The sequence below is a fragment of the Babylonia areolata genome, chromosome 7, assembly GCF_041734735.1.
Source record: "Babylonia areolata isolate BAREFJ2019XMU chromosome 7, ASM4173473v1, whole genome shotgun sequence".
Taxonomy (NCBI): domain Eukaryota; kingdom Metazoa; phylum Mollusca; class Gastropoda; order Neogastropoda; family Buccinidae; genus Babylonia; species Babylonia areolata.
In genome coordinates this window covers 40,477,362-40,505,360 of record NC_134882.1, presented here as the reverse complement: position 1 = coordinate 40,505,360, position 27,999 = coordinate 40,477,362, and the positions used below count along the sequence as shown (strand labels likewise).

At 44.1% G+C, this 27,999-nt stretch overlaps 1 protein-coding gene across 26 annotated transcripts in view; it reads right to left on the bottom strand.

Moving 5' to 3' along the window:
* The window catches only part of LOC143284031 (E3 ubiquitin-protein ligase MYCBP2-like), a 151,835-nt gene that overhangs the window by 20,337 nt on the left and 103,499 nt on the right, over window positions 1–27,999 (bottom strand). For 21 of the 26 annotated variants that reach the window (XM_076590599.1, XM_076590607.1, XM_076590605.1 and 18 more), the window contains 14 exons: window positions 27,640–27,873; window positions 25,721–26,755; window positions 24,634–24,841; window positions 22,555–22,766; window positions 16,579–16,734; window positions 15,818–15,958; window positions 14,746–14,889; window positions 12,630–12,665; window positions 7,178–7,268; window positions 5,389–5,522; window positions 4,762–4,827; window positions 3,362–3,601; window positions 1,060–1,200; window positions 142–239 (listed from right to left, as the gene is read on the bottom strand). In XM_076590599.1, the coding sequence (XP_076446714.1) occupies window positions 142–239; window positions 1,060–1,200; window positions 3,362–3,601; window positions 4,762–4,827; window positions 5,389–5,522; window positions 7,178–7,268; window positions 12,630–12,665; window positions 14,746–14,889; window positions 15,818–15,958; window positions 16,579–16,734; window positions 22,555–22,766; window positions 24,634–24,841; window positions 25,721–26,755; window positions 27,640–27,873 (2,936 nt within the window). The remainder of the gene's footprint in view (window positions 1–141; window positions 240–1,059; window positions 1,201–3,361; window positions 3,602–4,761; window positions 4,828–5,388; window positions 5,523–7,177; window positions 7,269–12,629; window positions 12,666–14,745; window positions 14,890–15,817; window positions 15,959–16,578; window positions 16,735–22,554; window positions 22,767–24,633; window positions 24,842–25,720; window positions 26,756–27,639; window positions 27,874–27,999) is intronic. The other 5 variants (XM_076590608.1, XM_076590626.1, XM_076590621.1 and 2 more) reach the window with 2 other exon arrangements.

Sequence of the window (27,999 nt, the reverse complement as noted above, 5' to 3'; positions counted from 1 at the left end):
GGGACCAAAGCATTCTGCTGTGTTTGTATCTAATGTTGAATAGGGTCTCCCTTTTCACAGCACTGGAAAACAAATTCCATATTAGCTTATTTTTGTTCTGCCTGGAGTGTACATGAAGGAAAAAAAACCAAACCAACTGACCGTCCATCTTCGAATGGTGGATGCCCTCCGCTGTTGTCCCACTCCTCTCTCACACGGGCAGCTTCCTTGCGAATGCCGTCCACTATGTGAGCACACACCTGCACACAACACCTGTTCTGTCATATCTGGCATGGCTATAGCATAGTGCTCAGGTGAGACACAAACACACTGATTATTCTGAAATGTACCCTAGTACAATATCATCAACAGAACTGATTTTGGGGGGCTTCAAGATGAATACAGTTTCCGTCTTCTTTGTTTGACACACTTCTCTCTCCACTTGATTTTCTAATTCACTTTCTCCATCCAACACTTACATCTTTCGTATCCTAACAGTTGTGCAAGTACCTGCCACAGTCACACAGTAAATCATAATGCTTGTTTCAAGCACAAAGTCATATACAAAACCAAACAAAACAAAACAAACAAAAAAACCCAAAACTTTTTAAGGGGATTTATAAAAAGATATGTTATATTCCAAACACCAAAAATTTCATGTACCAACTACAAAAGTCCACTTTCTTGGAAAAAGAATTAGATGAAAATTTTTGGTAATGAAACTTCCTAAATTCAATTAATCTTTTGACAAAATGCAGTATCTTGTCCATCATTTCAAGCTGGTAATGATGAAGGGTTGTGATTTTCAAAACGTTTATTCAGACCGGTTTTTAAAAAGTTTATAAAAAAAATAATAAAAAAAACAACCCTTTCATGTAATTCACCCTTAAACACCTTCCTGTGGATGAGCGTAATACATATTTTCCTTCTGAAGATAAGGCTCACAACAGAGTGTTAATCATTTTGAATAACTTACACACACAGACACACACACAACCTCACGTGCACACAAATACGCATGTGAGCACGCACCAAGCATACTCGCACTCCCCCCCCCGCCCCCCCCCTCACAAGTGTTACCTGTTTCTGTAGGTGAGAGAGTTTGTTGCGGCTGAAGAGGATGGACACCATGTGTTCCTTGAGGTCGTTGTCCACGTCCATGGCCTGACCCCCATCCTTCTTGTCCCCGTTCTCCCCTGTCGTGATCAGCCGGCCAAACACCTGCACCCACACACACACCACGTTTTCACTGACTCACTGACTGATATCAATGCTTATTGTACTGTACTGTATTACTCTTTATCTAACAACAGATTTCACTGTGTGAAATTCGGGCTACTCTCCCAGGGAGAGCGCGTCGCTACACGAGAGCACCAGCCATTTTGGGGTATTTTTTCCTGCCTGCAGTTTTATTTGTTTTCCTATTAAAGTGGATTTTCTACAGAATTTTACCAGGGGCAACCCTTTTCTTGCTGTGGTTTCTTTTATGTGTGCTAAAGTGCATGCTGCACATGGGACCTCAGTTTACCATCTCATCTGAATGACTAGCATCCAGACCACCACTGAAGGTCTAGTGGAGGGGGACAAAACACTGAAGACTGTGGGATTCGAACCAGTGCGCTTAAATTATCTCTTTTCCTTGGTGGACGCCTTACCACTAGGCCAACACTCCACCTACTGACTGACTGACTGATTGATATCAATACTTGTATAGCTCCTTCCTTGGTCAGACACCAAGCTCTGAGCACTACACAGTCATTTACACAACAGGCTGCCTACCTGGGTAGAGCCGACTTACGGCTGCCTTACGCACTCATCATTCATTTCCTGTGTCAGGCTTCAGTCACATGCATGCATGCACACACATACACACAAATATATCAGAGTGAATTTTACAACAAAATTTGCCGGGGGCAAATCTTTTTGTCATCTTTTTTTTTTCTTTCCTGTTTACACACAGGACCTCATCTATTGTCTCATCTGAATGACACTTTCAGTTCTCCATAGCTCCATTTCTGCCCATTCTCTTCCCACTCCCATTCACCCCATCTTTCAAAGTATCAAAACATGTATCTTTATCAATTCCACAACAGGCATGTCCTTATTCTCTTCTTTTTGAAAGGTGGTGAACAAATACCTGTGCCGGTATCATTAAGTGATCTTCAAACTGTTTGCGCTATGTGGCTGCATCCCAATTTTCCTTCCAATATGATCAGCCAACTGATCCATTTATCACTGTTGCTTACAGCCCAACCAGCTAGTTGCACAGAGTATGTCTGGGCTCAAATCACTGTTCATACTATCCCACAGAACCTTGGTTCAATTTGAGAAAATAAAGTTATTCTTTTCTTATTTATATTTCAAAGTGAAGAGAAAAATGAACTGAAAAAAGATCATGCACAAGTACAGTCCTATTTATGCACACAAACCTAGCACCAAAAAACCACCCCCAAACCCAAACCTGAATACAAACATGATTACACAAATTTACACATAACAACAGGCATATAAAAAACGAAGAAATGCCAACAGGCAACTAACACATCCCAGGGGCAAAAAAGAATACAAAAAAGTCAGAATACCCAATTACAAATACCCAATTACAAAGTCCAGAAAAGGCAAAAGGTATTCAAGGCTTGCTGGATACAAATATAGGTGAATGAACCAAAATGGCAGAAAATAAACAAGAAAGAAAAGAAAAGAAAGGAAAAGGCCAGAAACAAAGAGAGCTACAGAAAAAGAGGGCATTTCAATCAAAGAACAAAGTCCAGGGATACTATTCATACTCAAAGAGCCCCAGACATCACCAAGGGGAGATCAACCAACAAAATTCCTGCACCAACAAAACACGCAATATAACATGAACTGCAAGTTTTGTTCCTGTTCTCTGCTCATGGAAGGAGGGAGGTGGTGGAATGGTTAAGATGCTTATCTGCCAATACAAAGTCCGTGAGGGTCTAGACTGGACTCCCGGTCTCATCCCTTCTCCCAAGTTTGACTGGAAAATCAAACTGAGCGTCTAGACAGTCATTCAGTTGAGAAAATAACCCATTTCAATGTGAGTAGCACATACTTGGCATACTGAAAGAAAACCCAAGACAAGAGAAGTGTTGTCCTCAAAATTCTGTGGAAGAAATCCATGCTGATATATATGCATGCACTCAAGGCTTGACTTTCGTGCTGGATGCTACTCCTGTCAGGCATGTGCCTAGCAGACGTGGTGAAGTGAATAATGGATTCATCCAACACTTTCTTGGAAAACTGTAACTGCTCATGTGATGAGTGGTCCTGAACACCTGTCCCAACACTTCCCTTTTATTTTTTCCTTGGGTCTGTCAGAGAGAGGGTAGGCACGCATCACACCCAACACCCCAAACCTCACCTGTGATGTGAGGATCCTGAACACCTTGAGCGTCTCCGACTCGCAGTTGTCCTGCTGGATCTGCAGGGAGGTCTTCTTCACGGGCATCACACCTGCCTCGTCATCCACCGTCCCCAGCACCTTGATCTGCCGCACCCGCAGGCTCTGGTCCGGCCCCTTCAGCTCAATGTGAATGTGGCGCCGCCGCTCGGCAGGAATGGCGCAGTTCAGCCACCCGGCGAACCGCGCCTCCACGTCCATCTGGCAAGGGAGACTATCACTGTGATCATCTGTCCCATTAAAATACTGGCCACATAGGAACAGGGGGCAATAACATAATTCACAACCATCTGGCAATGGAGACTCTCACTGTAACCATCTGTCTCATTAAAGCCATGGCCACATAGGAACAGGGGGTGATAACATAATTCACATGTGTCACTGTAACTGATAACATGAACAGTGCAACTCCACATCCATCTGACAAATCAGACTCGAGACATTGATGATTTGTTCAATTAAAGCCATTGCCCCATAGGATCAGGGGGCAATTACAGAATTTACACGTGTCATTGTAATAGATAATATGACTAATGATGTATTCAACTGAAGCCATAGCCCCACAAGATCAGGGGGCAATTACAGAATTTACATGTGTCACTGAAACTGATGACTCTAATGATGTATTTGATCAAAACCAAAGCCCCACAGGATCAAGGGACGATTACAGAATCTACGTGTGTCATTGTGACTGATACTATGACCTGACTAGTGATTTATTCAATTAAGGCCAAAGCCCCATTGGAACAGAGGGCAATAACAGAAATAACATGTGTCATTGCAATTGATGATATCAACAGCCTAGCTTCTTCATTAATAAACCACCACCAAAGTTAGGTTTCAGGCATCCCTATCACAAGTGAAACATAAACAGTCAAGTTAAATGGCTTTACAGGACAAGTTTATTTTGAATGGTTTATGGAACTTTCGTTGTGGGTGTCCCTCTAGCGAGTGAATCATACACAGTTAAAGTTAAATGGCTTTACTGAACAAGTTAATTTTGATGTGATCACTCTAACCCAACCAGTTCCAGCACAGGACGGGCCTTAAATGTTGAATGCCTCACTTCCTGTGCTTTCTTCAATTGTATAAAACCAACCACTGCATTCAATGATATTTCCATGGATCGTTTTGAAACTTTTTTTTTTTTTTTTTTTTTTTTTTTACTGAACACTCCCAGCAAGATTTCAGGAGAGAAAAAAAAATCCACTGTATGCAATCATGGAACACATAACAGTACTCACTGCATTCAGTATTTCATTGGATCATTATGGAACTTTCTTTTAATCAATGTTCCTAGCCAGATTTCAGGCAGGGAAAAAAATCCTGTGTGCAATCATGGAACACGTGACACTACTCACCGAGCGGATCTTCTTCATGTCTTCAGTGGTGGTGCCCGTGCTCACAGAAACATTGTTCACTTTGTTCTGGAAGTGAATACACAATTTTGTTTTAAAAAGACACAAAGTTCTCAAGAATCCTAGAGCAAAACCAGACTAAGAAACACTTTTTTTTTTGGGCTAATTACATCTGTTCTGCTTTACTCGGTCTTTATGTATAATTTTTCAGTTTAAGTTTCAATGAGGCAACAAATCATGTATACATCCAGATATGCCACACCACATACAAAAACCCAACCCTTTCTAATGTTTCTGAGATGTCGGATCACTCACAGTTGTCCCTGGCAAAGTTCTGTTGTAAAATCCACCCTAATGTGCAAGCCTGTGTGTCCATGCCTCTGTGTGTGTGTGTGTGTTGTTTGTGTTATGTGTGTGTGTTGTGTGTGTGTGTGTGTGTGTGTGAGAGGAAATGAATGAGTGCTTAAAGGCAGCTGTCAGTCAGCTCTATCCAGGTAGGCAACCTGTTGTGCAAATGACCCCCATGTTTGTAAGCACTTAAGATAGGAGCTACCTAACTATCCATATCAACAAATCACTGATTCATTCACAACGCCCTGTTCCGCCTGTCAGCCCTCAGACAGAACTTACAGCCAGGTCCCGAGAGTTGTCGATGTGGATGTAGATGACAGAGGGGTTGGCTTTGTTGGAACACACAATGTTGAGCGTCTTCACTCGATTCCTGTCCTCGTCCCCGCTCTCCCAGAACGTCTCTGTGGAGTTGTCTGCACACAGTCACACAGAGACACTGTTCACTTTTCCTCCTCTTCCATTCTACCTGGCTCTACAGTCACACAGAGACACTGTTCACTTTTCCTCCTCTTCCATTCTACCTGGCTCTACAGTCACACAGAGACACTGTTCACTTTTCCTCCTCTTCCATTCTACCTGGCTCTACAGTCACACAAAGATACTGTTCACTTTTCCTCCTCTTCCATTCTACCTGGCTCTACAGTCACACAGAGACACTGTTCACTTTTCCTCCTCTTCCATTCTACCTGGCTCTACAGTCACACAGAGACACTGTTCACTTTTCCTCCTCTTCCATTCTACCTGGCTCTACAGTCACACAGAGACACTGTTCACTTTTCCTCCTCTTCCATTCTACCTGGCTCTACAGTCACACAGAGACACTGTTCACTTTTCCTCCTCTTCCATTCTACCTGGCTCTACAGTCACACAAAGACACTGTTCACTTTTCCTCCTCTTCCATTCTACCTGGCTCTACAGTCACACAGAGACACTGTTCACTTTTCCTCTCTTCCATTCTACCTGGCTCTACAGTCACACATCAGGTGTGAGGCACTGTTCAGTCTTCCTTTTATCTAATTATCAATTATCTCATTTTCCTTCAGTTTTAACACACATCTAATCATCAATAATATCCCTTTCCTTCAGTTTTAACACACATCTAATCATCAATAACATCCCTTTCCTTCAGTTCTAACACACATCTAATTATCAATAATATCCCTTTCCTTCAGTTCTAAATCATATGGTGGTATCTGTTTCCATAGCCCATGTTCACCAGTAAGATGGCAAAATGGTTATGGCACTTATCTGCCAATACAGTGTCTGTGATGGTCTGGGTTCAATTCCAGGTCTTGCCCTCTCTCCAAGTTTGACTGGAAAATCAAACTCAGCATCTAGTCATTTGGAAGAGATGATGAATCGTGTGCAGCACACACTTGCCGCACTGAAAAAGAACCACTGGCAAACATTAAGTGCTGTCCTCTGGCAAAATCCTGCAGAAGAAATCCACTCTCTCCACAGGTGCACAAGTATATATGCACGCACTCAAGGCCTGACAAGAGCACTGGGTTATGCTGCAGGTCAGGCACATGCCCAGGTGATGTGCAGCGTGTAAGGATTTGTCCAAACGCAGTGACCCCTCCTTGAGCAAGTGAAACTAGAACTGTTTACCAGAGAGACTGCCAATCACGGCCTGTCTGCTGGAGGAGTGACCCCTCCTTGAGAAAGTGAAACTAGAACTGTTTACCAGAGAGACTGCCAATCATGGCCTGTCTGCTGGAGGAGTGACCCCTCCTTGAGAAAGTGAAACTAGAACTGTTTACCAGAGAGACTGCCAATCATGGCCTGTCTGCTGGAGATCTGACCCCTCCCTTGAGAAAGTGAAACTAGAACTGTTTACCAGAGAGACTGCCAATCATGGCCTGTCTGCTGGAGAAGTGACCCCTCCTTGAGAAAGTGAAACTAGAACTGTTTACCAGAGAGACTGCCAATCATGGCCTGTCTGCTGGAGGAGTGACCCCTCCTTGAGAAAGTGAAACTAGAACTGTTTACCAGAGAGACTGCCAATCATGGCCTGTCTGCTGGAGGAGTGACCCCTCCTTGAGAAAGTGAAACTAGAACTGTTTACCAGAGAGACTGCCAATCATGGCCTGTCTGCTGGAGGCCTTGATCTCTGCTGCAGGGGTCAGGTCCTTCAGGGCTGACACACTGAACAGCACCTGGAACAGGCACACACACAACAATGTTACATACACACACACACCTTGTTGTCTTAATGTGCTCATGTGTGTGTGTGTGTGTGTGTGTGTGTGTGTGCGTGCGCGCGTGTGTGCATGTGTGCGTGTGTGTCTGTGGCATGTTTTGTCTATCAACAGTTAACTCACTCCAGACGAATAGTTTTCTCACTTGCTTTTCCCTGCACACGCCCCATTTGTTAGGGTTAGTAAAAAATAAAAAAAAATCACAAAAAATACAAAACATAAAATAACTGAATTAAACTCACTGTACTTGACCCACTGACCCCTCTCCTCAAGTCGTGTGAACGCCCACCCCCCTCCCTCTTCACTGCTCTCAGAAACTGAGTCACTATTCTTTCTTCACTGCAGATAGTTTATTCAACGTCTTCATCATCCATGTCGATGGCGAAACCTTCAGTCTGAAGTATTTCAATCACTTCAGCAGCGGTAAAAACTGCTGTCATGATCTAGTTTGCTCCAAAAATGTCCACTTGTATCGCCTTTTCGATACGTATGCAGATTAGTGTTGTTAAGTAATCTCATGAAGAAACTTCCATTCGACCCTTGACATGTTCACAATGCCTGGTGTAGCTGCGATTGTTGTGCTACCTCATGAGGAAAACGTGGAAAAACATTTCCGTCGTCCAGAACGCTACCTTATGTTAGGAACACTATAGCATTCCATCGTCTGGAGTGAGTTAATGAAGATTTTGTTTTGACCTCTTTTTATGGTGTGCCTGATCAGGTCATGTTTGTGTTTATAACAAGCCTGTGACTGCTCGAAATAATTCTGATGTGTATCAATAAAGTATTTTTGATTTGATTTAAAATGATTTGGTGTGTGCTGCATCAAGTCACAATGAATGAGCACTCTGCAGTGGATGTGTTTGTTCCACTGATGTGTAGGTGGGTGATGGATGGTGGTAGTGGTGCTGGAGAGAGAAATATATATACAGAGAGACTCTGTGTGTGTGTGTGTGTGTGTGTGTGTGTGTGTGTGTCCATGTGCGTGCATGTGCATGTGAATGTGCATGAGCATGTGAGTACGAGAGCAATGTGTGTAAATGTGTGAGTGTGACTGAACGTCTGGATATGTGCACACATGCAACCTGAGTGTGAGAGCACAAGACTGTGCTGTAGATGTTTCTACATTTGTGTGCAAATGGTGTGTGTTACGCGCACAGGCACAAGCATGCATCTTAAATCCAGTGAGAGGTCTGAGACATCATTCAGTTCACTCAAAAAGGTGATCAGCTTTTAACTGCAGTTACCCTGCAAATGCCTTGCCACTATCTCTGACAGAGTGAGAAAGCATTCCGCATATTTCAAATTAATTTTTCTAAATGTCTTTGTAAGACACACAAAATATTCTTACAATGGATTACAATAAGAGAAAACCAGAATGGGAGGAGCACAGGTTAGACAGATATTATGGAAAAGAAACGAAAAAAGTTTTCTTTCCAGTGCATGTGTAGACATGCTGATGTACTTTCTTTCATGAAACAAATATTCATAATTATTTTTTTCTAGGCTCTCTGAGATCCTGACCATCAATGAAGATTTCCTGACCATCAAATAAATATATATAAAAACAGAGAAGAAAGAACAGATGAGAACATACCTTTTTCTCATATAATTGTATCCCTTTTGGATCCAAAAGTACTAATGAAAATTTTTTTTTTTAAAGCAATCACTTATGAGTCATTACTGAAATTTTTAGTGGGATGACACATATTGGTTTCTCCCAATGGGAACCATTCCTTCACATCAACACTATCATTTCTAGCGTTTAACTACCCTGATTGTTACTACAGATTCTTACACCATTACATTTGTCAATACCACAGGACTTATCAGCTATCTTAAAAATTGCTTTCAGTGAACATCTGCATGCAACAACATTGTTAACATTTTTACAAACACAAAGCATGATTTTCAATAAATATCATTTAAGTGACAAGCAAAATTCTGTTAATCATTTTCTGGCATAACTGGCAAAATATCTGTAGTTATATATGTGAAAATATTTCTTTCACACCTGTCTCTTAACAGAATGCCACTTGTTTTAAAACAAAAAATAATAAAGGTACACACATGCACACACACACACACAATTTCAAATCAAGTATCACATAATACACACAACATAGTTTTCACCAATGTCAATACATATAATGTAACTCAGCCCATAAAACTGAAAATATACACAGAGTTTGCAAACCTGCTAAATCAAACAAACAAGTGAATAAAATATCCACTCAAATGTTTCCCCTCACAGCAAAGCGTGCAAAGTGTAACCCACGGCAACATACAACCCCAAAATCATATAAATTTTATTGAATAAAACAAAGAGAACATGTAAAAAAAACCAAAACAAAAAAAAAAACAACCAAACAAAAAAAAAACACTAATAAGGACAAAACTGTAACATTTAGTAAAGCAGAAAAATGAAATAAAAGCTTCTGTCACTCAACTGGGTTGTGTTCATGTTTTAGTTTGCAAGCATCAATGCCAAAATCTACTTGCCATGCTTGTCAAAATTAGTCCAACTGATGAGAACACGATTATGTGGAAAACAGAATTCACACATACATACAGAAACACATTCGTGCACATTCTCATGCATGCACATATACAGAGGCACATGTCTGCACCCAATTACACTCACATACACACACTGAGAAGTACGCACTGAGACATGAGAACAATATCTTGCAAGGTTTTTCCTGCTCTATAGCTCTGAAAATAAGCCGTTTAATTAAAATCTGTCCTCAACACTATTTTTAAGTGTATGTGCTCATCTTCACCCGCACACGTGCACACTCAAGCAGACATTATTACCAGTGAAGGATCAAAACAGTCAAACAAACAAACAAAAAACAAAACAAACTAAAAAATCCCAAAACATCACTTAAAATGCGGTTCTTAAGATTAGAATCAAAATGATACTTGGGCACATCACATGATCATACTGAGTTTCAAAAGCTCAATAAGACAATAACATTTTTATGCAACTTTCTTCCTTTAACAACAATCTCAGCTACCCAAACCAACTACCCCCACTTTTCAAAATCATAAACACATATATATCCATTTATTTGTGCTTTCAATCTAACAAATACATTTTAACATGAGTTGAAAAGCTACAGCACGACAGCCTATACTGGTAAATTTCACTCAAAATATCATGCTAAAACTGTCAAGTCAGTGAACTGGGCAAAAAATCAACAGGCAATGATTTGACTTTCTTACTTTAACACATGGAGTGTTTGAAAAGGTATCAATTTATGACAAATTAAGTTCATTGTAAATTCATTACAATATTATATATATATTTTTTAATCTATGAATATGATCACGAAACAAAGAACTGTTTCAATGTCTGGGCAGAAGCAAAGCACAGTGAATGGAAAAAAAACAAAAAAAAAACCCACTCGTTTGCAAACCTGTCATTCAAAGACTTGTATGTAGATAATGTAGCATTCTAGCAATCATCCAAACTAGGTTCCTTCATAACACAAACTGAAATTAACTGATGTGCTGGCACTAATGTTATTCTGTTGTTGTCTTTTTTCTTCAATGTAAAAAAAAAAAAAAAAAAAAAAATCACTGTGGGTGCGTTTACGTCTAGTGTAGCACTAGCATGGTCCTGCATGACTTGGCACAGCTCAGCATGTTACCACCACTTACTGCTTTGATTTTTCACTTGAGTTTTGTATTTGTATTTCTCTGTGTGAAATTTGGGCTGCTCTCCACAGGGAAAGCGAGTCGCAACACTACAGTGCCACCCATTTTTTTTTTGGTATTTTTTCCTGCATACAATTTTATTTGTTTTTCCTATCCAAGTGGATTTTTCTACAGAATTTTGCCTGGAACAACCCAAAACGGAGTTTTGGAAATATGCTTACTACTATGTGTTAACATCTGCTTTCTGTAATCACTCTGTCCACCTTACTGATTCGTGTTTTGCATCTGAGTACTGGAAACAAGCTGATGACAGACACAGCCCCATGTGACATCCCTGGAACTGATGGTGGCTACCAGAGGATAATGTGTGGTAGGTCTCAAGTCAACTGGGACTGGAACGCCATAGTGTCATGAAAAAAAAAAAATCAAGGTTTCAGGGTGTGTTTCTGAAAAGAAAGAAATGTGCTGTATCCGTGTCCCTGACAAGAAGGAAAGGCAATACATAACTGCCACCCTCTCAGAATGCAAACTGGTCATCTTGCTGAGGGGGAGGGTCTGGAAGGGTGAAGATGGTCAGTGCAGGGATGTGTACACAGTTCCATGGACAGTTTTAAAACACAAGATTCCCCCACACCAACACCCACAACAGGCGAAACAATCGAGTGATTAAAGCACACGACTTTCAATCTGAGGGTCCCAGGTTCCAATCCCAGTCACAGCATCTGGTGGGTAATAGATTTTTCCAATCTCCCAGGTCAACTCATGTGCAAACCTGCTAGTGCCTGAACTCCCTTCGTGTGTATACACATGCATAAAAGTGAAATACGCCCATAATCCATGTCAAACGTTCAATGGGTTATGGAAATGATGACATGCCCGGCATGCATCCCCCCACCCCACCCCCCTCCCACCCGAAAACAGAGAATGACTGCCAACATGGCGGGGTAAAAATGGTCATATACACGTAAAAGCCCACTCTTGTATACAAGTGAACGTGGGAGTCGCAGCCCATGAACAAAGAAAAAAACAGAAGACCAACACCCACATGCCTCCTGGTACAACCACACCCCTTTTTGCCATACTGTTCCACTTAGCCTCTGCAAGTCTGCAAGAATGCTCTGTACATTCTACTCGTAAGTCTGTGAAAAGAAACGCAATGGCAGCACTTCACCCTGTCAGTACTTTTCAAGCCACTGAACTATGGCAATGTGTGCAAAAATCAAAGTGCTCCTTGAACACAAGAACCTTTTCTTTCTTTCTTTTTTTTTTTTTTCAATCATTTTGTTTTGCCTACACTTGGATGAGGGCTTTTGTCACTTTCTCTGTCTCAAAGCATGAAGCTTTTCTGTTTCTTGTTTTCTTTTCGTTTCTTTCCCTTCAAGCAAAGTTGCTGGGACTTACTGCACATTGCGTAAACATGTGGAAAAAGAACGTGGCTTGGCAGCAGTTTATTAAGGTGCAGGGCCATGACTCTGCATGGCATGACACGCCAACAAACAAGAAAAACACTGGTGTTAGCCAAGGGTCGGACTGACTCAGAAAAAAAAGTGCTGTAGTAAACGCACCCTCTGCTTCCAAAACAAGAAAAAAGTGAAAACAATCAAAACCATAAAAAAACAAAACAAAAAATAATAAAACAATACAACTGACACTCACCCTTTCAGACTGTTCTGGTATATGTCTTTTTCTTTTCTGAACAAGCCATGCACACAAATACACACGCTATCACAGTCCAAACACTTGTCAACTGAGAGAACAAAAGGTGGTAATGAATCAAACACAGCAACAGACAAAACATGTAGACAAAAAAATAAGGAAATGGAGAATCAAACACTGCAACTGATTCAATGTTTTTCAACAGACAATGATTTGCTGCAATGCGACATTCTGGTGACTCATTCATTTTTCTTGTCAGTAATGATTAAACATAACAGGGATGTTGAGAGAAAGGAATGTTACAAGGCAGACTGATTTTTAAGAAAAAGTTATTTCATGTTAGATCTTTAGTTTTAGAGAATATATGGCACTTGCAAGAAAACAGAAACACCCTGAAATGACCACAAATTTGCACTGGCAGACACTGAATGACGTCCTTGAAAATTCACTAATATGTATCTTTTGAGAAAATTTTATCACTTTGAATGCACAGATGTGTCTAATAATTCTAGAGAGACACTACACCAGAAGAAAAACCCATAATGAATACCCTCAGCAGCAGCTTACCACACCTACAGATGGGCAATTTAGACAGCTGATGTTCATGTACTAGGCAACCAGCCAACACCACTACAGATTATGTGTCCAAAGTCAGTTCTGTATGCATCATTTAACAGCATCTTCACAACAGACTGGGCCACTGCAGTGTTACGGGCAATAAAACAATGTTTTAAACAGCTAATGACTCACTAACCTACAGGGTTCACAAAAAATTAAGGACCACTGGGGTCCTTGCAGTTTTTATCTTTTGGGCACGGTGAAATGTAATGTGCACCACTCATAACCCGAGGTGCTTTCCTGCATGTGCACCTCCACTTTTCACAATGAAAAAACACAGCTATCGTTTATGAATCACTGATCAGCTGTCAATTTCTGGCTGAAACATCCACTTTTCAAACACGTTTTTCAAGCTGTTCATGGTGCTAATGAGCCTGAAAATATACCTGCTTTTATACGAAGGGTTCACGAAGTGTTCCTTAACTCTGTGTCAAGCCTGTATAAACTTTTGCTCTTAAACACAAGTTGATCAGGGGTGGGGAGCTTTGAATGGCTGAACTGGACTGCCCATGTCCCACCCTTCTTCTCCCCAAATGGTGATTTGTACTTCACACAATGTCTTGTTTCATCTTACTTGCAAGTGCCAACTTAGGAGATATAATCACATTCACCATGGATAAGTACAAATGAAGATGTAAAGAGCTGGAATGCTGACAGAGAGGCAACAAGTCTGCCACAGACACACTGAGGAACTACACCAACAGACCACAAAGAAGAGCACAGCTTTGTTACAAAGTAGAATACAGCCAAAACACAAGTGTCACGTTACATAGCAGCCAGGGATACGATGAACTGGCAAACAAACTGTGAGGGACAGCACCAAAATACACAGACCAGCACTACTCCATTCCCACACTGATGATTGTTATTTATGATCACCCTATGCCCGAGACTCTACACTTTCTCGCAGGGCCTTTGAAGCCCAGCAGAGAAGTGACAGTCGCTGACTGAGCAGCTACACATTGCAATGTCCTCCTCTCTACACAATGTGTACACTTCTTTGCCAAGTCCTTGGTATGATATGACTGACAGAAAATGGCCTAGGAAAGCTACGAACATTCTACGTTCAAACTGAAGTTGGGGTTATACCATGGAAACGAAAGGGAGAAGATGATCCAAAATGGTAAGATTCTGAGTGTCAACCACCAACACTGATCTGTTAGAAATCATCCCCCTGCACCCCAGTCCCAATCACCCTATCCTGCCTTCGCCTACGCTTAAGTCACCACTACAGGCAGAACATGCACCATCAGTCAATTATAAGCAAGGAAGATTACACAGGGAAATAGATATCACTTTCAAAATCTACGTGATGTCCAAGAGGATACAGGACAATTTTTTTTCTTTCTTTTTTTTGTTACATACTCAAATGTTAACCTTTTCTCTTTTATCTGAAGCCAGACATCAAGGTGCACAGGTGTACTGATAAATACGTAGAAAGGAACATCTAGAATACAGCGCATGCAGATTGGAATCCTAAATACATGACGGCACTCACCAACGAGGAGTCAATGCTGCTGTCGTCGTTCTCCTCTTCTGACTTGCTGAGGATGCGAGAGATGTTGCTGAACACGTGACTCTCATGCAGGAACTGGTGGTCAGACTGAGCGAACCGCACGCAGTAGCACTGCACTGCCATACGCTGAACACACAAACACAGCACTGCCATACGCTGAACACACAAACACAGCACTGCCATATGCTGAACACACAAACACAGCACTGCCATACGCTGAACACACAAACACAGCACTGCAATACACTGAACACACAAACATAGCACTGCCATATACTAAACACACAAACACACCACACCACTGCCATACACTGAACACACAAACACAGCACTGCACTGCCATATGCTGAACACACAAACACAGCAGTGCTCTGCCATACACTGAACACACAAACACAGCACTGCCATACACTGAACACACAAACACAGCACTGCTATACTCTGAACACACAAAAACAGCACTGCCATTCGCTGAACACACAAACACACCACTGCCATACACTGAACACACAAACACACCACTGCCATACACTGAACACACAAACACAGCACTGCACTGCCATATGCTGAACACACAAACACAGCAGTGCTCTGCCATACACTGAACACACAAACACACCACTGCCATACACTGAACACACAAACACAGCACTGCCATACACTGAACACACAAACACAGCACTGCCATACACTGAACACACAAACACACCACTGCCATACACTGAACACACAAACACACCACTGCCATACACTGAACACACAAACACAGCACTGCAATGCACTGAACACGGACACAGCACTGCCATATGCTGAACACAAAAACACACTGACACATGTCAGCTGCTCTGCTATTGAAACATGGCACTGCAATACTGCACAGCCATACGCTGAACACAGAAACACACTGACACATGTCAACTGCACTGCCTTACACTGAACACAGAAACACACTGACATATGTCAACTGCACTGCCATATGTTGAACACACACACACACACACACACCAATGCCCCCCCTCCCCAACACACACACACACACACAGAGTCAACAAACCTGCAGAGCAGATCCGATGGGCAGCAGCAGCATGGCGTCACTGATGCTCTGCAGCAGAGCGTGGAACGTCTCTGGCAGCGGGGCCACCGCCTTGCCCGCCACACAGATGTCTGACAGTGGGTGTTCACACAATGGCACCTCCTGTGGCACACACACACACACGCACACACATAAATACACACACAAACACAGATCACACACACGAATACACACACATACACAGACCACACACACAACCATGCAGTTTTTTTTTGTAAAAGAGTGTTGCCATCACACATACACACATTCTCACAAACAGACCACACACACATACAAAGACCACACACACAACCATGCACAGTGTTTTGTAAAAGAGTGTTGCCATCACACACACACACACACACACACACACACACACACACACACACAGACCACATGCACAACCATGAACAGTCTTTTTTGTAAAAGAGTGTTGCCTTCACACACACACACACACACACACACATAAACAAAGATGACATGCATGACCATGCACATTTTTTTGTGTGTGTAAAAGTGTGTTGCCATCACACCCACCCACACAGACAGCGAACTGACAAGGTCACAAAAAGATGTTCAAAATATGAAGACTTGCATCACCACTGACATAGACTTATATTTACAACAAACCTCCCCCTAAAAATAAACCCCCCCAAAACAACAACAAAAAAACCCCAACAACTGCTGACAGAGCACAAACACCCACCAAACATGATAAAAGAAAATCACAATCGTCTCATCACCTCCTGATCTTTCTTGTCCTTCTTTTCCTTGTCGCCTTCAGGACTGTCCGTCTCCTCCTCCTCCTCCACACTGGGCATCATGGAGACCACAAAGAACCACAGCAGATCGTGCAGACTGGTCTGCTGAACCACGTTACGCAGCAGCCAGTTGAACGCCTGTTCACCAACACAACACCACAACCATTAGCAGGTAAAAATAAAAGTACTATCTGATATGCATGTCAGACAAGATGATGATACTTCTTTTGCAAACAGTTTTCTCACAAAGAAACTATTTCAACCAATGTGTGTTCATCATTATAATCATCATTACTATCACCATCATCATTAATCCCTGTCACGGACGACATAATGGTTCCGCTATTTTTTCTCTTTTCTTTTACGTTTATGGAGGGGGTTCGAGTCCATCTCATCCCCTTTTTCTTCTAAAATGATAAGCGAAGCTGGCGGAGGCTGGTGGGTCGCCGTATTATTTTTAGAGGCGGGTGTGTTTCGTATGCGCGTGCACGATGTTTTCCATCGTGCGTGTTCCCCTTGCGTTCGAGCGGTAGTGAGATCGTGTTATGTTTTCTATGGTTTGTAAGTGTCTCGTGCAATTGAACGGAAAAAAAAATATATAGGAAGCTGAGTGAACAGAGTGAGCGGAGTTCTAGTGCTTCAAATGCTCCTCGCCGGTTTGTCTCTAGCTTCACTCGAATGGAGTCAGTCCTTGGAGAAGGACGGTAGTAGAACCAGCGCTTAGCGGCTGATGTTCGTCGTTCTTGTTCCTCTGTAAACGACTTTATGTCCGCCAGTGGAACTGTTCATCTGTGTTTCGATGTTAGCACCCGTTGTTCGTTTACGGAACACTGTGCGGTGGCCAGTGGGTGACGTTTGTTCTTGTCCTGTCAGCGTCCTCCAGTTGCCTGGCGCGCGTCTTGAGGTGTTGTGCCTCCGTTCGAATCGTGGAACCGTCACGTCGCTCTAGACCATCCGCCTCTCGGAGCCGGCGACGGATCCGCTGAGGGCTCCGCTGACGTTCTCCATACTGGGGGCCTGTCTTCCGTCCGCCAGCGTCAGCAGCACTCCTATTTTCATGTTTTGTTTTTTTTAATTTTTTTTTTTGAGAAACAAAAGGGCCATCCTGTGTTTCTTGTGATGATGGTTTGACATCTCATTTACCAGTGCCCTTGTGGTACGATGTGACAAGACTAAAGCTGTGGTTCTGCTGCCGTTTTTTTGGGGTGGTTGTTGTTGTTGTTTGTTGTTTATTTGTATGCTCTTGATATTGTTTTTTTTTTTTAGTTTGTTTTATTTACATACATCTATAGACATATTGCACACAATCATTAAATGCATTATAAAATTTCGTTTTCTGTGTGGGCTTGTTGTGTTGTGGCGTCTGTAGTGGGGTATCTTGGGGAGGGTGCACGTCCGCTTTAGCACGCGTGACAAATGGTGGAGATGCGGGGTACTTTTTAGCTAAGTTGTGTTGGGATCCGTCTTAGCTGGGTTAGGATATAGGTTAGGGGGACAGGTGGTAGGGTGTCTTGTGGTGTTGTATGTGACTGTTTTCAAAATGGTTCATGTTACCCTACAGTGATATTGCTGCACTGGTAAGTGCTTCAGGTAGCTGCGGTTGGTCTGTGTGCACAGGGATTCAAAGTGTACATGTTTTGATGCATTGTAGGCACCTGATAATCATTGTTGGTTTTGAGCGCTCTACGGTTAACGCGTCATTGGTCTGAAGGTTTCTCTGGTGGTTGAGGGTTTAATTGTTAGTGACAGTAGTTTCGTTGGGTTTGACACTTGAGTCATGCCACTGCGAAAACAGCCTGCGAGGCAAGGTACGCCAGGTACTCCTGTGAGGACTCCAGAGCAGACTGACGAGCTGGCACGTTGGGTTAGAGATGAACTTGATAGACCGAAGGTGAGCGAGGAGGTGAAGGGGAAGATAGCGGAAGAACAATCGGTTTATGAGAAGTATGCTGCGATTGCTAGCAAGTTAGGCTTGACTGGAGAGGCCCTCTCCAGATTCATAATAGATTCGGTGAAGGGGGAGAGGGAGGAACTCAGACTCCAGCGTAAGGACGAAGAGGAGTTACAATTGAAGCGCCAAGAGAAAGATGAGGGAAGGTTGTTTAGAGAGAGGGAGGAACTCAGACTCCAGCGTAGGGACGAAGAGGAACAGGCTTTCAGAAGAGAAGAGCTTAAACTTCGGGGGAGAGAGGTAGAAGCTAGCGAGAACAGGAATATCAACTTAGATCCTCTGGGTGATAAGGACGACGTAGACGCTTATCTGTCACACTTTGAGCGAGTGGCTACCCTATGTCACTGGAGAGAGTCGTCGTGGCCTACCAGACTTATCGCGCTGTTGAGGGGCAAGGCTAGGGAGGCAGTGTTGCGACTGGATCTGGCTGATCTTACCAGCTATGCTAAGGTAAAAGCGGCTCTGCTTAGGCATTTCCGTCTGGATGCCGACGCTTACAGGAAGAAATTCCGGGCGCTGAGGAAGGATGCTGCTGAAACATTTGAACAGCTTCTCATTAGGATGCACGCTTGTTTCTCTCTGTGGTGCGTAGCTGCTGGCAAGGATGAAAATAATGTTGAGGAGGTGAAAGATCTGTTCATGCAGGAGCAGCTCTACAATATTCTGTCTCCAGAGTTGATAATGGATGTAAGGAAGGTCAGCCCAGAGAACGCTGATGACTTGGCTAAGGAGGCCACTGTGTTGGCCGAGGCCAAACGAATGAGCCGGGAGGCTAAACATGAGCGGGGCGCTCAAGAGCGACCATTGCAGACACGGCACATTGCGTCCTTGCCAACAAATACTGTTAAGACCAACCTAGAGCAGAGTGAGCAAGGTTTGACCCCGGTTAGTCAGGGGCAACCCAGGTCATTTATCCTATGTTTCAATTGTAAGAAGGAAGGGCACATTGCACGGAACTGTCCGCAGTCACAGGTCACGGCGGCAGTGGCTTGTCCTGTGCAGGTTCCCCAGGGAGATACACCGGCTCTGTGTGTCCCCTGTGCACGGAAGCCATACACTCCACGCTGCATTGTCACTATTGAGGGAATGCCTGCAAATGGCCTGCGTGATACAGGAGCAGGCTACACAGTGGTGGCAGAGCGCTTGGTGCCTGCTGATGCATACACAGGTGATACGATGCCAGTCGTGTTGGCTGAGTCGAGGTGCCGGAATTTGTTGCCAGTGGCTGTTGTAGGCATTGTTTCCCCTTTTATTTGTGGGAGGATTCGGGTTCTGGTTATGAAGCGGCCGGTAGAAGAGGTCCTCATTGGCAACTTGGCTCAGCGGGAGGGCAGTGAGGAGATAGAACACATACCAGTATACGCCAACCCATTGATTGTAGGTGCAGTAAAGACCAGGGCGCAGACAAGGAGGGAGGGGTCGGTCCCAGAGGCCCTCTCCATAAAGGAGCAAATGATGGGGACATCCCGTGCTGATCTGATCAGGTTACAAGAGTGTGACCCCTCTCTAGCGGCAGCACGTGAGTCGTGTAACCAGAGTGTCAGCCACCAGACCAGGGGAGGAAAAGTGTCGTACTGTAGGAAGGAGGGTGTCTTGTTGCGGAAGTTCGAGGGTCATGAGATCATTGACCAGGTTTGTGTCCCTCAGACTCTAAGGAAGGTAGTTATGACGCTAGGTCACGATAGTCCGATGTCAGGGCATCTCGGGACCAAGAAGACCAAGGAACGTGTATTTGCTTCATTCTACTGGCCAGGAATGTGTGCAGACATTGCACAGTACTGCCAGTCATGTCCCCAATGCCAACGCAGTGTAAAGAAAAGAGTTCCCAGAGCATACCTAAGTAGGAAGCCATTTACACGTGTTGAGAGACGTACAGTTGAGCTGATCAAGGGTAATATCGTCAAGCAGCTCGGTTACTCAACAGGCACACCAGCTACCGCCGGTCAGGTTTTCTGCCCAGTCCATTCCTGGAGGAGGCGGCTTTGCTGCTAGGTTCCTCGGGTACTTGCAAGGCAAGTAAGGATTATGCTGAGTACTCCTCTGATATGTATATAGGTAGCTGCTGTACATTATTAGTCCGTGACTTATTTGTTTTGTTTTGATTTAAACCAGGGGTTTAATCTTGGGAGGGGGGTATTGTCACGGACGACATAATGGTTCCGCTATTTTTTCTCTTTTCTTTTACGTTTATGGAGGGGGTTCGAGTCCATCTCATCCCCTTTTTCTTCTAAAATGATAAGCGAAGCTGGCGGAGGCTGGTGGGTCGCCGTATTATTTTTAGAGGCGGGTGTGTTTCGTATGCGCGTGCACGATGTTTTCCATCGTGCGTGTTCCCCTTGCGTTCGAGCGGTAGTGAGATCGTGTTATGTTTTCTATGGTTTGTAAGTGTCTCGTGCAATTGAACGGAAAAAAAAATATATAGCAAGCTGAGTGAACAGAGTGAGCGGAGTTCTAGTGCTTCAAATGCTCCTCGCCGGTTTGTCTCTAGCTTCACTCGAATGGAGTCAGTCCTTGGAGAAGGACGGTAGTAGAACCAGCGCTTAGCGGCTGATGTTCGTCGTTCTTGTTCCTCTGTAAACGACTTTATGTCCGCCAGTGGAACTGTTCATCTGTGTTTCGATGTTAGCACCCGTTGTTCGTTTACGGAACACTGTGCGGTGGCCAGTGGGTGACGTTTGTTCTTGTCCTGTCAGCGTCCTCCAGTTGCCTGGCGCGCGTCTTGAGGTGTTGTGCCTCCGTTCGAATCGTGGAACCGTCACGTCGCTCTAGACCATCCGCCTCTCGGAGCCGGCGACGGATCCGCTGAGGGCTCCGCTGACGTTCTCCATACTGGGGGCCTGTCTTCCGTCCGCCAGCGTCAGCAGCACTCCTATTTTCATGTTTTGTTTTTTTTAATTTTTTTTTTTGAGAAACAAAAGGGCCATCCTGTGTTTCTTGTGATGATGGTTTGACATCTCATTTACCAGTGCCCTTGTGGTACGATGTGACAAGACTAAAGCTGTGGTTCTGCTGCCGTTTTTTTGGGGTGGTTGTTGTTGTTGTTTGTTGTTTATTTGTATGCTCTTGATATTGTTTTTTTTTTTTAGTTTGTTTTATTTACATACATCTATAGACATATTGCACACAATCATTAAATGCATTATAAAATTTCGTTTTCTGTGTGGGCTTGTTGTGTTGTGGCGTCTGTAGTGGGGTATCTTGGGGAGGGTGCACGTCCGCTTTAGCACGCGTGACAATCCCTCAACTTGGGAGTCATCGAGGGGACATGAGGGCTGAAAAGACAGACACAACCACCATGCTGTTCTGTTGACAGCTGTCAAGAAAAGGTCCATGAAGGATATGTGCTCAATCAATGCAATAAACACAAAACGACCACCTTTCCATTGGACTACTGTCCACATTTTTTTTTTTTTTTTTTTAGTTCTATCAACAAGCTCAAATCCACAGTTGATGTTTAATTTCACCAATCCCCCTGACTGGTCTGATCACACCATACATAAATCCTCTCTATATTGATCTATTTGATGGGCGCAATAGCCGAGTGGTTAAAGTGTTGGACTTTCAATCTGAGGGTCTCGGGTTCAAATCTTGGTGATGGCACCTGGTGGATAAAGGGTGGAGATTTTTCCAATCTCCCAAGTCAACATATGTGCAGACCTGCTAGTGCCTGAACTCCCTTCCTGTTTATATGCAAGCAGAAGATCAAATATGCACATCAAAGATCCTGTAATCCATGTCAGCATTCAGTGGGTTATAGAAACAAGAACATACCCAGCATGCACACCCCCGAAAGCAAAGTATGGCTACCTACACGGTCATACATGTAAAAGCCCACTCGTGTACATACGAGTGAGCATGGGAGATGCAGACCACGAATGCAAAAGAAGAAGATCTATTTCTCAGGATATTTCAAAGATCAGACAGAAAAGGCTGAACTGCGTTTAACACCACCACAATGCTACCCTCACACTTATAGCAGCACGAGAACAACAGGTGTCTGAACCCACCTGCATGGCGAAGACCCGACAGGCGGCCTTTCTCAGGGCTTGTTTCATGGCTAGCTGAAGACCGTCCAGGTCGTGGCGCTGAACGATGAACTCCATCACAGGTCGCTGCAGCGCCCTCTCCCCGTTGCCTGGCGCCCCCTTGCTGCGATCCACGGAACTGATCAGCTTGCCCATGGCGGCTGATGGATGCTTGAGCAGAGACACTCCTCCATCTGTGGATTTAAAGAAGAAAGGATGTTATTGTGGAGCTAAGGAACTGTTGCCAGAAACACAAACATGCACCAAAAAAACACTGCATGCTCACACCTGCATATCAACACAGCACATGAAACAGCAAGACGAAGCATGCACACACTCCCTATCACACAAATTTGCACATACACACAACACAGAGCTCATTCACACACACATGTACAAATGTTTTGTAAATGACACAGGAACACACAAACACACACACACAAATATACAGACACACACACTTCATAATAATCATTGTGGTTAACAGGGTGTCTCTGCCCTGAGGGAGTGGTACAATGAGATTTATGTACAAGATTTTAGGGGAATGGCAGGAAGAGACAATATGGAAACTTCCCTTTCCATCATGAAATAAAAGTAAATTTGAGAAGCTATTGGTGAACTGGTTTTCCTATCCATAAGTCCAGACAAACCAACCAGACAAACTTTGCCTGTCTAAAATGTCTACAGGGGACACAGCAACAAGCTATACAATTTTTCAACAAGAATGAAAACATTTAACGTTGCGGTAAATAAAGAAAAGCACAAACATACCAGTGAAGTATACATCAATTATACATATAATTATATTAATTCATATACCTGACCCAATGGGAGAAAAAGGTGAATATTACTCTTAACTGTGCATGATCAATCAAAATTTAAGAAAAGGAAATACACAGATACATTATTTTTTATTTCTTGATGTAAAAACTCTCCCTGTAAAAACAAAATACAGCAGTATCATAACAGTGTGATAAAGAGTCAGCAACTTTCTTCATTCTTAAGTAAGGAAAACCACTCCTGTGCACGATACCAAACTTGTCCAGTTAGTACGATACATCCATGTGAGAATACGGGGGTGTACATCCATATCCACACTAAAACAAATGTCCTGGGTCTTCAAATTTTGACTGAACAATCATAAGAAAGGAGCCACTGAATAGGCCTAATCTGATCATTAGAAGCCATTTCACTGCAATACTGTCATTGCTGTAAAGCAGCATGACCATGTACAAATGTTGCCAGATGCCCAAACAAAACTGTTGTCCCTGGCAAGATTCTGTAGAAAAATCCACTTTGATAGTGGATAGTGGTGCTGCTCTGTGGCAACACACTGCCCCTGGGGACAGTAGCCCCTATTTCACACACAGAAATCTGTTGTGACAAAAAACATAACACAACACACTATGCCATAAATGTTCAGTCTTATAAGAAGAGGTCTAAACTGAATTTCAGCAGTAAAGAGCACAGTATGGACCAACTTGTCAAACATGTACATTTTTTCCCTTCATAACCTTTCTTATTTTGATCACGAAAAGGAAAGGAAATAATCAAACTGAACAGTAAATGTAGAGAAGGGAATTACAGAGCTCTGATTCAGGTACCATACAGACGAGCTGAAACCACAGACACTGTCTGTTAGTTGACTTGAGGTACGTACGCCTGAAGAGTCAAATTCCAGTTGAGAAGGTCCAAAACAACAAACTGTGGATAGCATACCACAAAAGTATAAGAAGATAAAGTTCTCTTTACTGTAACAATAATCAGATGTTCAGCAAACTTTGTCTTTCAATATGCATTATCTAGCATGGATGTACACCCCCTTTAGAACAGAAAGCATGAAACTGACCTACACTCAGGCATAAAATATACAGTCACATTTTTAAGATATTGTACACTGCAACCAATAACTCACACACACATATGAACCTAGATAAGACACCACCATACACACGGAAAAGCAGATAATGGCACCGAATAAATAAAGACGATACTGTACCGACTACATGGTGAGGAGACGCACACGTGTTAAAATTGTTAGAAAGGGTCACCACAGCACACCTGACACACCTCCGCTGTTATTGCGGCGCCGAGCGGACACCGACACCGCTCGGTGCAACAGAAACTCATGTTCCGCGTTCTCCTCCTCAGAGGCATACTCTGACACACTGCGGTGGAACGACTTCTTGTGGTTCTCCTGCTCTGATTCCGGGCTGGTGCCAGCACTCTTCACCATCGGTTTGTTCTCCACTGTGGGTGTTCTCAGCTCCTGGAGGATAATTAAATAAAATTTTTTTTTAAATCATGAGATTGCAGTTATTCAGTTTTATTCAATCAAAAGCAAACAATAAAAATCAATGGCTTTATTTCTGAACCCCAGAACTACTTTTTTTCTGTTACGGTGACTAATGAGACAGAGTGAGAACACTGTGTGGTTAAATGTGTTTGTGAGAGTGTGTGTGTGTGTAGGGGAGAGAGAGAGAGAGAGAGAGAGAGAGAGAGAGAGAGAGACTCAGATGGAAAGAAAGATCTGAATTTACTGCCAGCAAAGTAAAAGAAAATGACTTCCCCAAAATGGTCAAAACTGTACACATTAGTGATGGAACAGTACACTATCATGAATTATGAATGGCTGTTCTTGAATCACCGTTATCAGCTAACCCATTAGGTAATTCTGTGTTGCGTTGTTTTTCTGGACAATGAAACTGTCTGATGTGTTCCTTCACTTGCTGAAATACGAGCCAAACCCTACTCAACTTCTGGTGCTCTGATTCTGCTGGTCAAAGTATAGGATCTGAATTTTAAAACATAAATATCTTTGCATACCTGAGAAATCCTTACAACCAACTGTATTTGTATGCTTGATTATTGACTAATATACAGATACACACACACACACACACACATACACGGGCCTCATCCTTAAACGCAAACACACACACGTATACACACAAAGACTGACATGCACACTGACATACACAAAAGCATACTCATCAAAGAAATCCTTATCAATAACTTTTCTCAAAACACTTAAACATATAATGAAATATATATGCACATGCCTAATCATGACACACACACACAATGCTCCCCCCCCACCCCCCCCCCCCGCCAAAACTCAAACACACGTGACCCCATTTCTACAGACCTTCATGTCTGGCATGATGTGAGAGAAGGGCCGCACATCCTGCCCAAGAGACCCGGACCTGGCCAGGGGGCTGTGTCGAGGCTCTGTCGGCAGCCGAGGACGGTACGTCGTGCGGCGTGACGATATGCTCAGCGACCCGGACCTCACAAATACTCGCTCGTCGTCGTCAATCAAGACATCCTCGGCAAAGGCTGTGTCTGAGCTGCCGGCGTTGTGGAGGGAGAGGTACTGAAAGGGGGTGGGTGGGAAGGGCTCCAGCTCCGTGCCCAGCGTCTCACTGACAGAGGGCAAGAGGAACATGTCCGACTGCTTGGGGCTGATGCCCAGCACCTGCAGCACATGCTGCTTCTTGTAGTTCTGCTTGGGTAGGGACAGGCCCGAGGCTGAGGCCAGGTCCAGCAGGAACATGGCGTTCTCCTTCAGGATCAGGTGCGCCTCCAGGTGGGCTGACAGCGCTGCCTGCTGCCGGTAGCTGCCCATCACCTTCTTCTTCAGCTTGCGCGACTTCTCCTTCTCCTTCTGGGCGTGGCGCTTCTCCTTCAGGTACTTCTCCCGGCACCGGTCGCACATCAGGTACCAGCTGCTGCCGCCCATGCCCCCCTCCCCGCAGTTGCCCGCCCACCCCCCGCAGAAGCTCCCGCTGGAGTTGTAGCCCTTGCCGAAGGCGTGCCTGCCGCAGCCCGGGTGCATCTGGCGCATGTGGTAGGTGACAGGGTTGGGGAAGACACCGCCGCACAGCTCGCACATCGTCTCCCGATCCTGCCCCCCGCCATGGGCCATGGCGGCCGCACGTTCCACAGCCGCAGCAGCAGCTGCAGCCGCCCCGTGGTCCAGTGCCTCGGCCCCCCGGCCCTCGCGGTGCAGCCCCACCAGCATGTGGGCCACCGTCTCCCCAAACATGCCCCCCTTCGCCACCCCCTGCTTCTCCTTCTTCCGCTTGCTCTTCTTCTCCTTCTTCTCCTCGTCCTTCTTCTCCACCTTCTTGATGCGCGCCTGGATGGCTGGGCTGGGCATGATTACCTCCTGGCTGATCACCTGTCACACAGCGCACGCCCTCAACTCAATGTAACACCTGTGATCATGTCTACCTGTCACACAGTGCATGCCTGTGATCATGTCTCGTCACACAGTGCACGCCCTCACCTGAATGTAACACCTGTGATCATGTCTACCTGTCACACAGTGCACACACTCACCTGAATGTAACACCTGTGATCATGACTGTCTACCTGTCACACAAAGCACACCCTCACCTGAATGTAACACCTGTGATCATGTCTACCTGTCACACAGTGCATGCCTGTGATGATGTCTACCTGTCACACAAAGCACGCCCTCACCTGAATGTAACACCTGTGATCATGTCTACCTGTCACACAAAGCACGCCCTCACCTGAATGTAACACCTGTGATCATGTTTGTCTACCTATCACACAGTGCACGCCCTCACCTGAATGTAACACCTGTGATCATGTCTACCTGTCAAACAGTGCATGCCTTCACCTCAAGCTTAGGTGATGTTTACCTCTCAAATATTCATACAGTGCACGCCCTCACCTGAATGTAACACCTGTGATCATGATTGTCTACCTGTCACACAGTACAATATATACATAATACAATACATACCTTTAATATAGACAGGGCAAGCTCTTCCCAGACACAGACCAAATGCTGCAGTAGTATATAGGTTTAATATAGACATGGCGAGCTCCTAACAGAAATAGACCAAATACTACAGTACATACCTTTAATATAGACAGAGCGAGCTCCTCACAAAAACAGACCAATACTGCAGTACATACCTTTAATATAGACAGAGCGAGCTCCTCACAAAAACAGACCAATACTGCAGTACATACCTTTAATATAGACAGAGCGAGCTCCTCACAAAAACAGACCAATACTGCAGTACATACCTTTAATATAGACAGGGCGAGCTCCTCCCAGAAATAGACCAAATGCTGCAGTGTGGGCGGCAGTACAGTCTCTTCCTTCAGACCCCCATCTTTGCCTTTCTCAGCGTCAAAGTCGGGGAACTTGGCGCTGCTGCTCTCCGACTTGTGCCTCTCCATCGGTCGGCGAGGGGGCGTGGCCTGCAAGGGAGTTTTGTCCAGGGAGAAGGAGCGGTCTGCTTCGGTCACGTCCTGCACCTGTCCGATCACAGGCTGAACAAACTGTATATTTTTCACAGCACTTTTGGTTTTAAAAAAAAAACAAACTTTTATTTTCTTTTGAAGGTATAAACACACATTCACTGGTGTCCTAAAGCCCTCTAG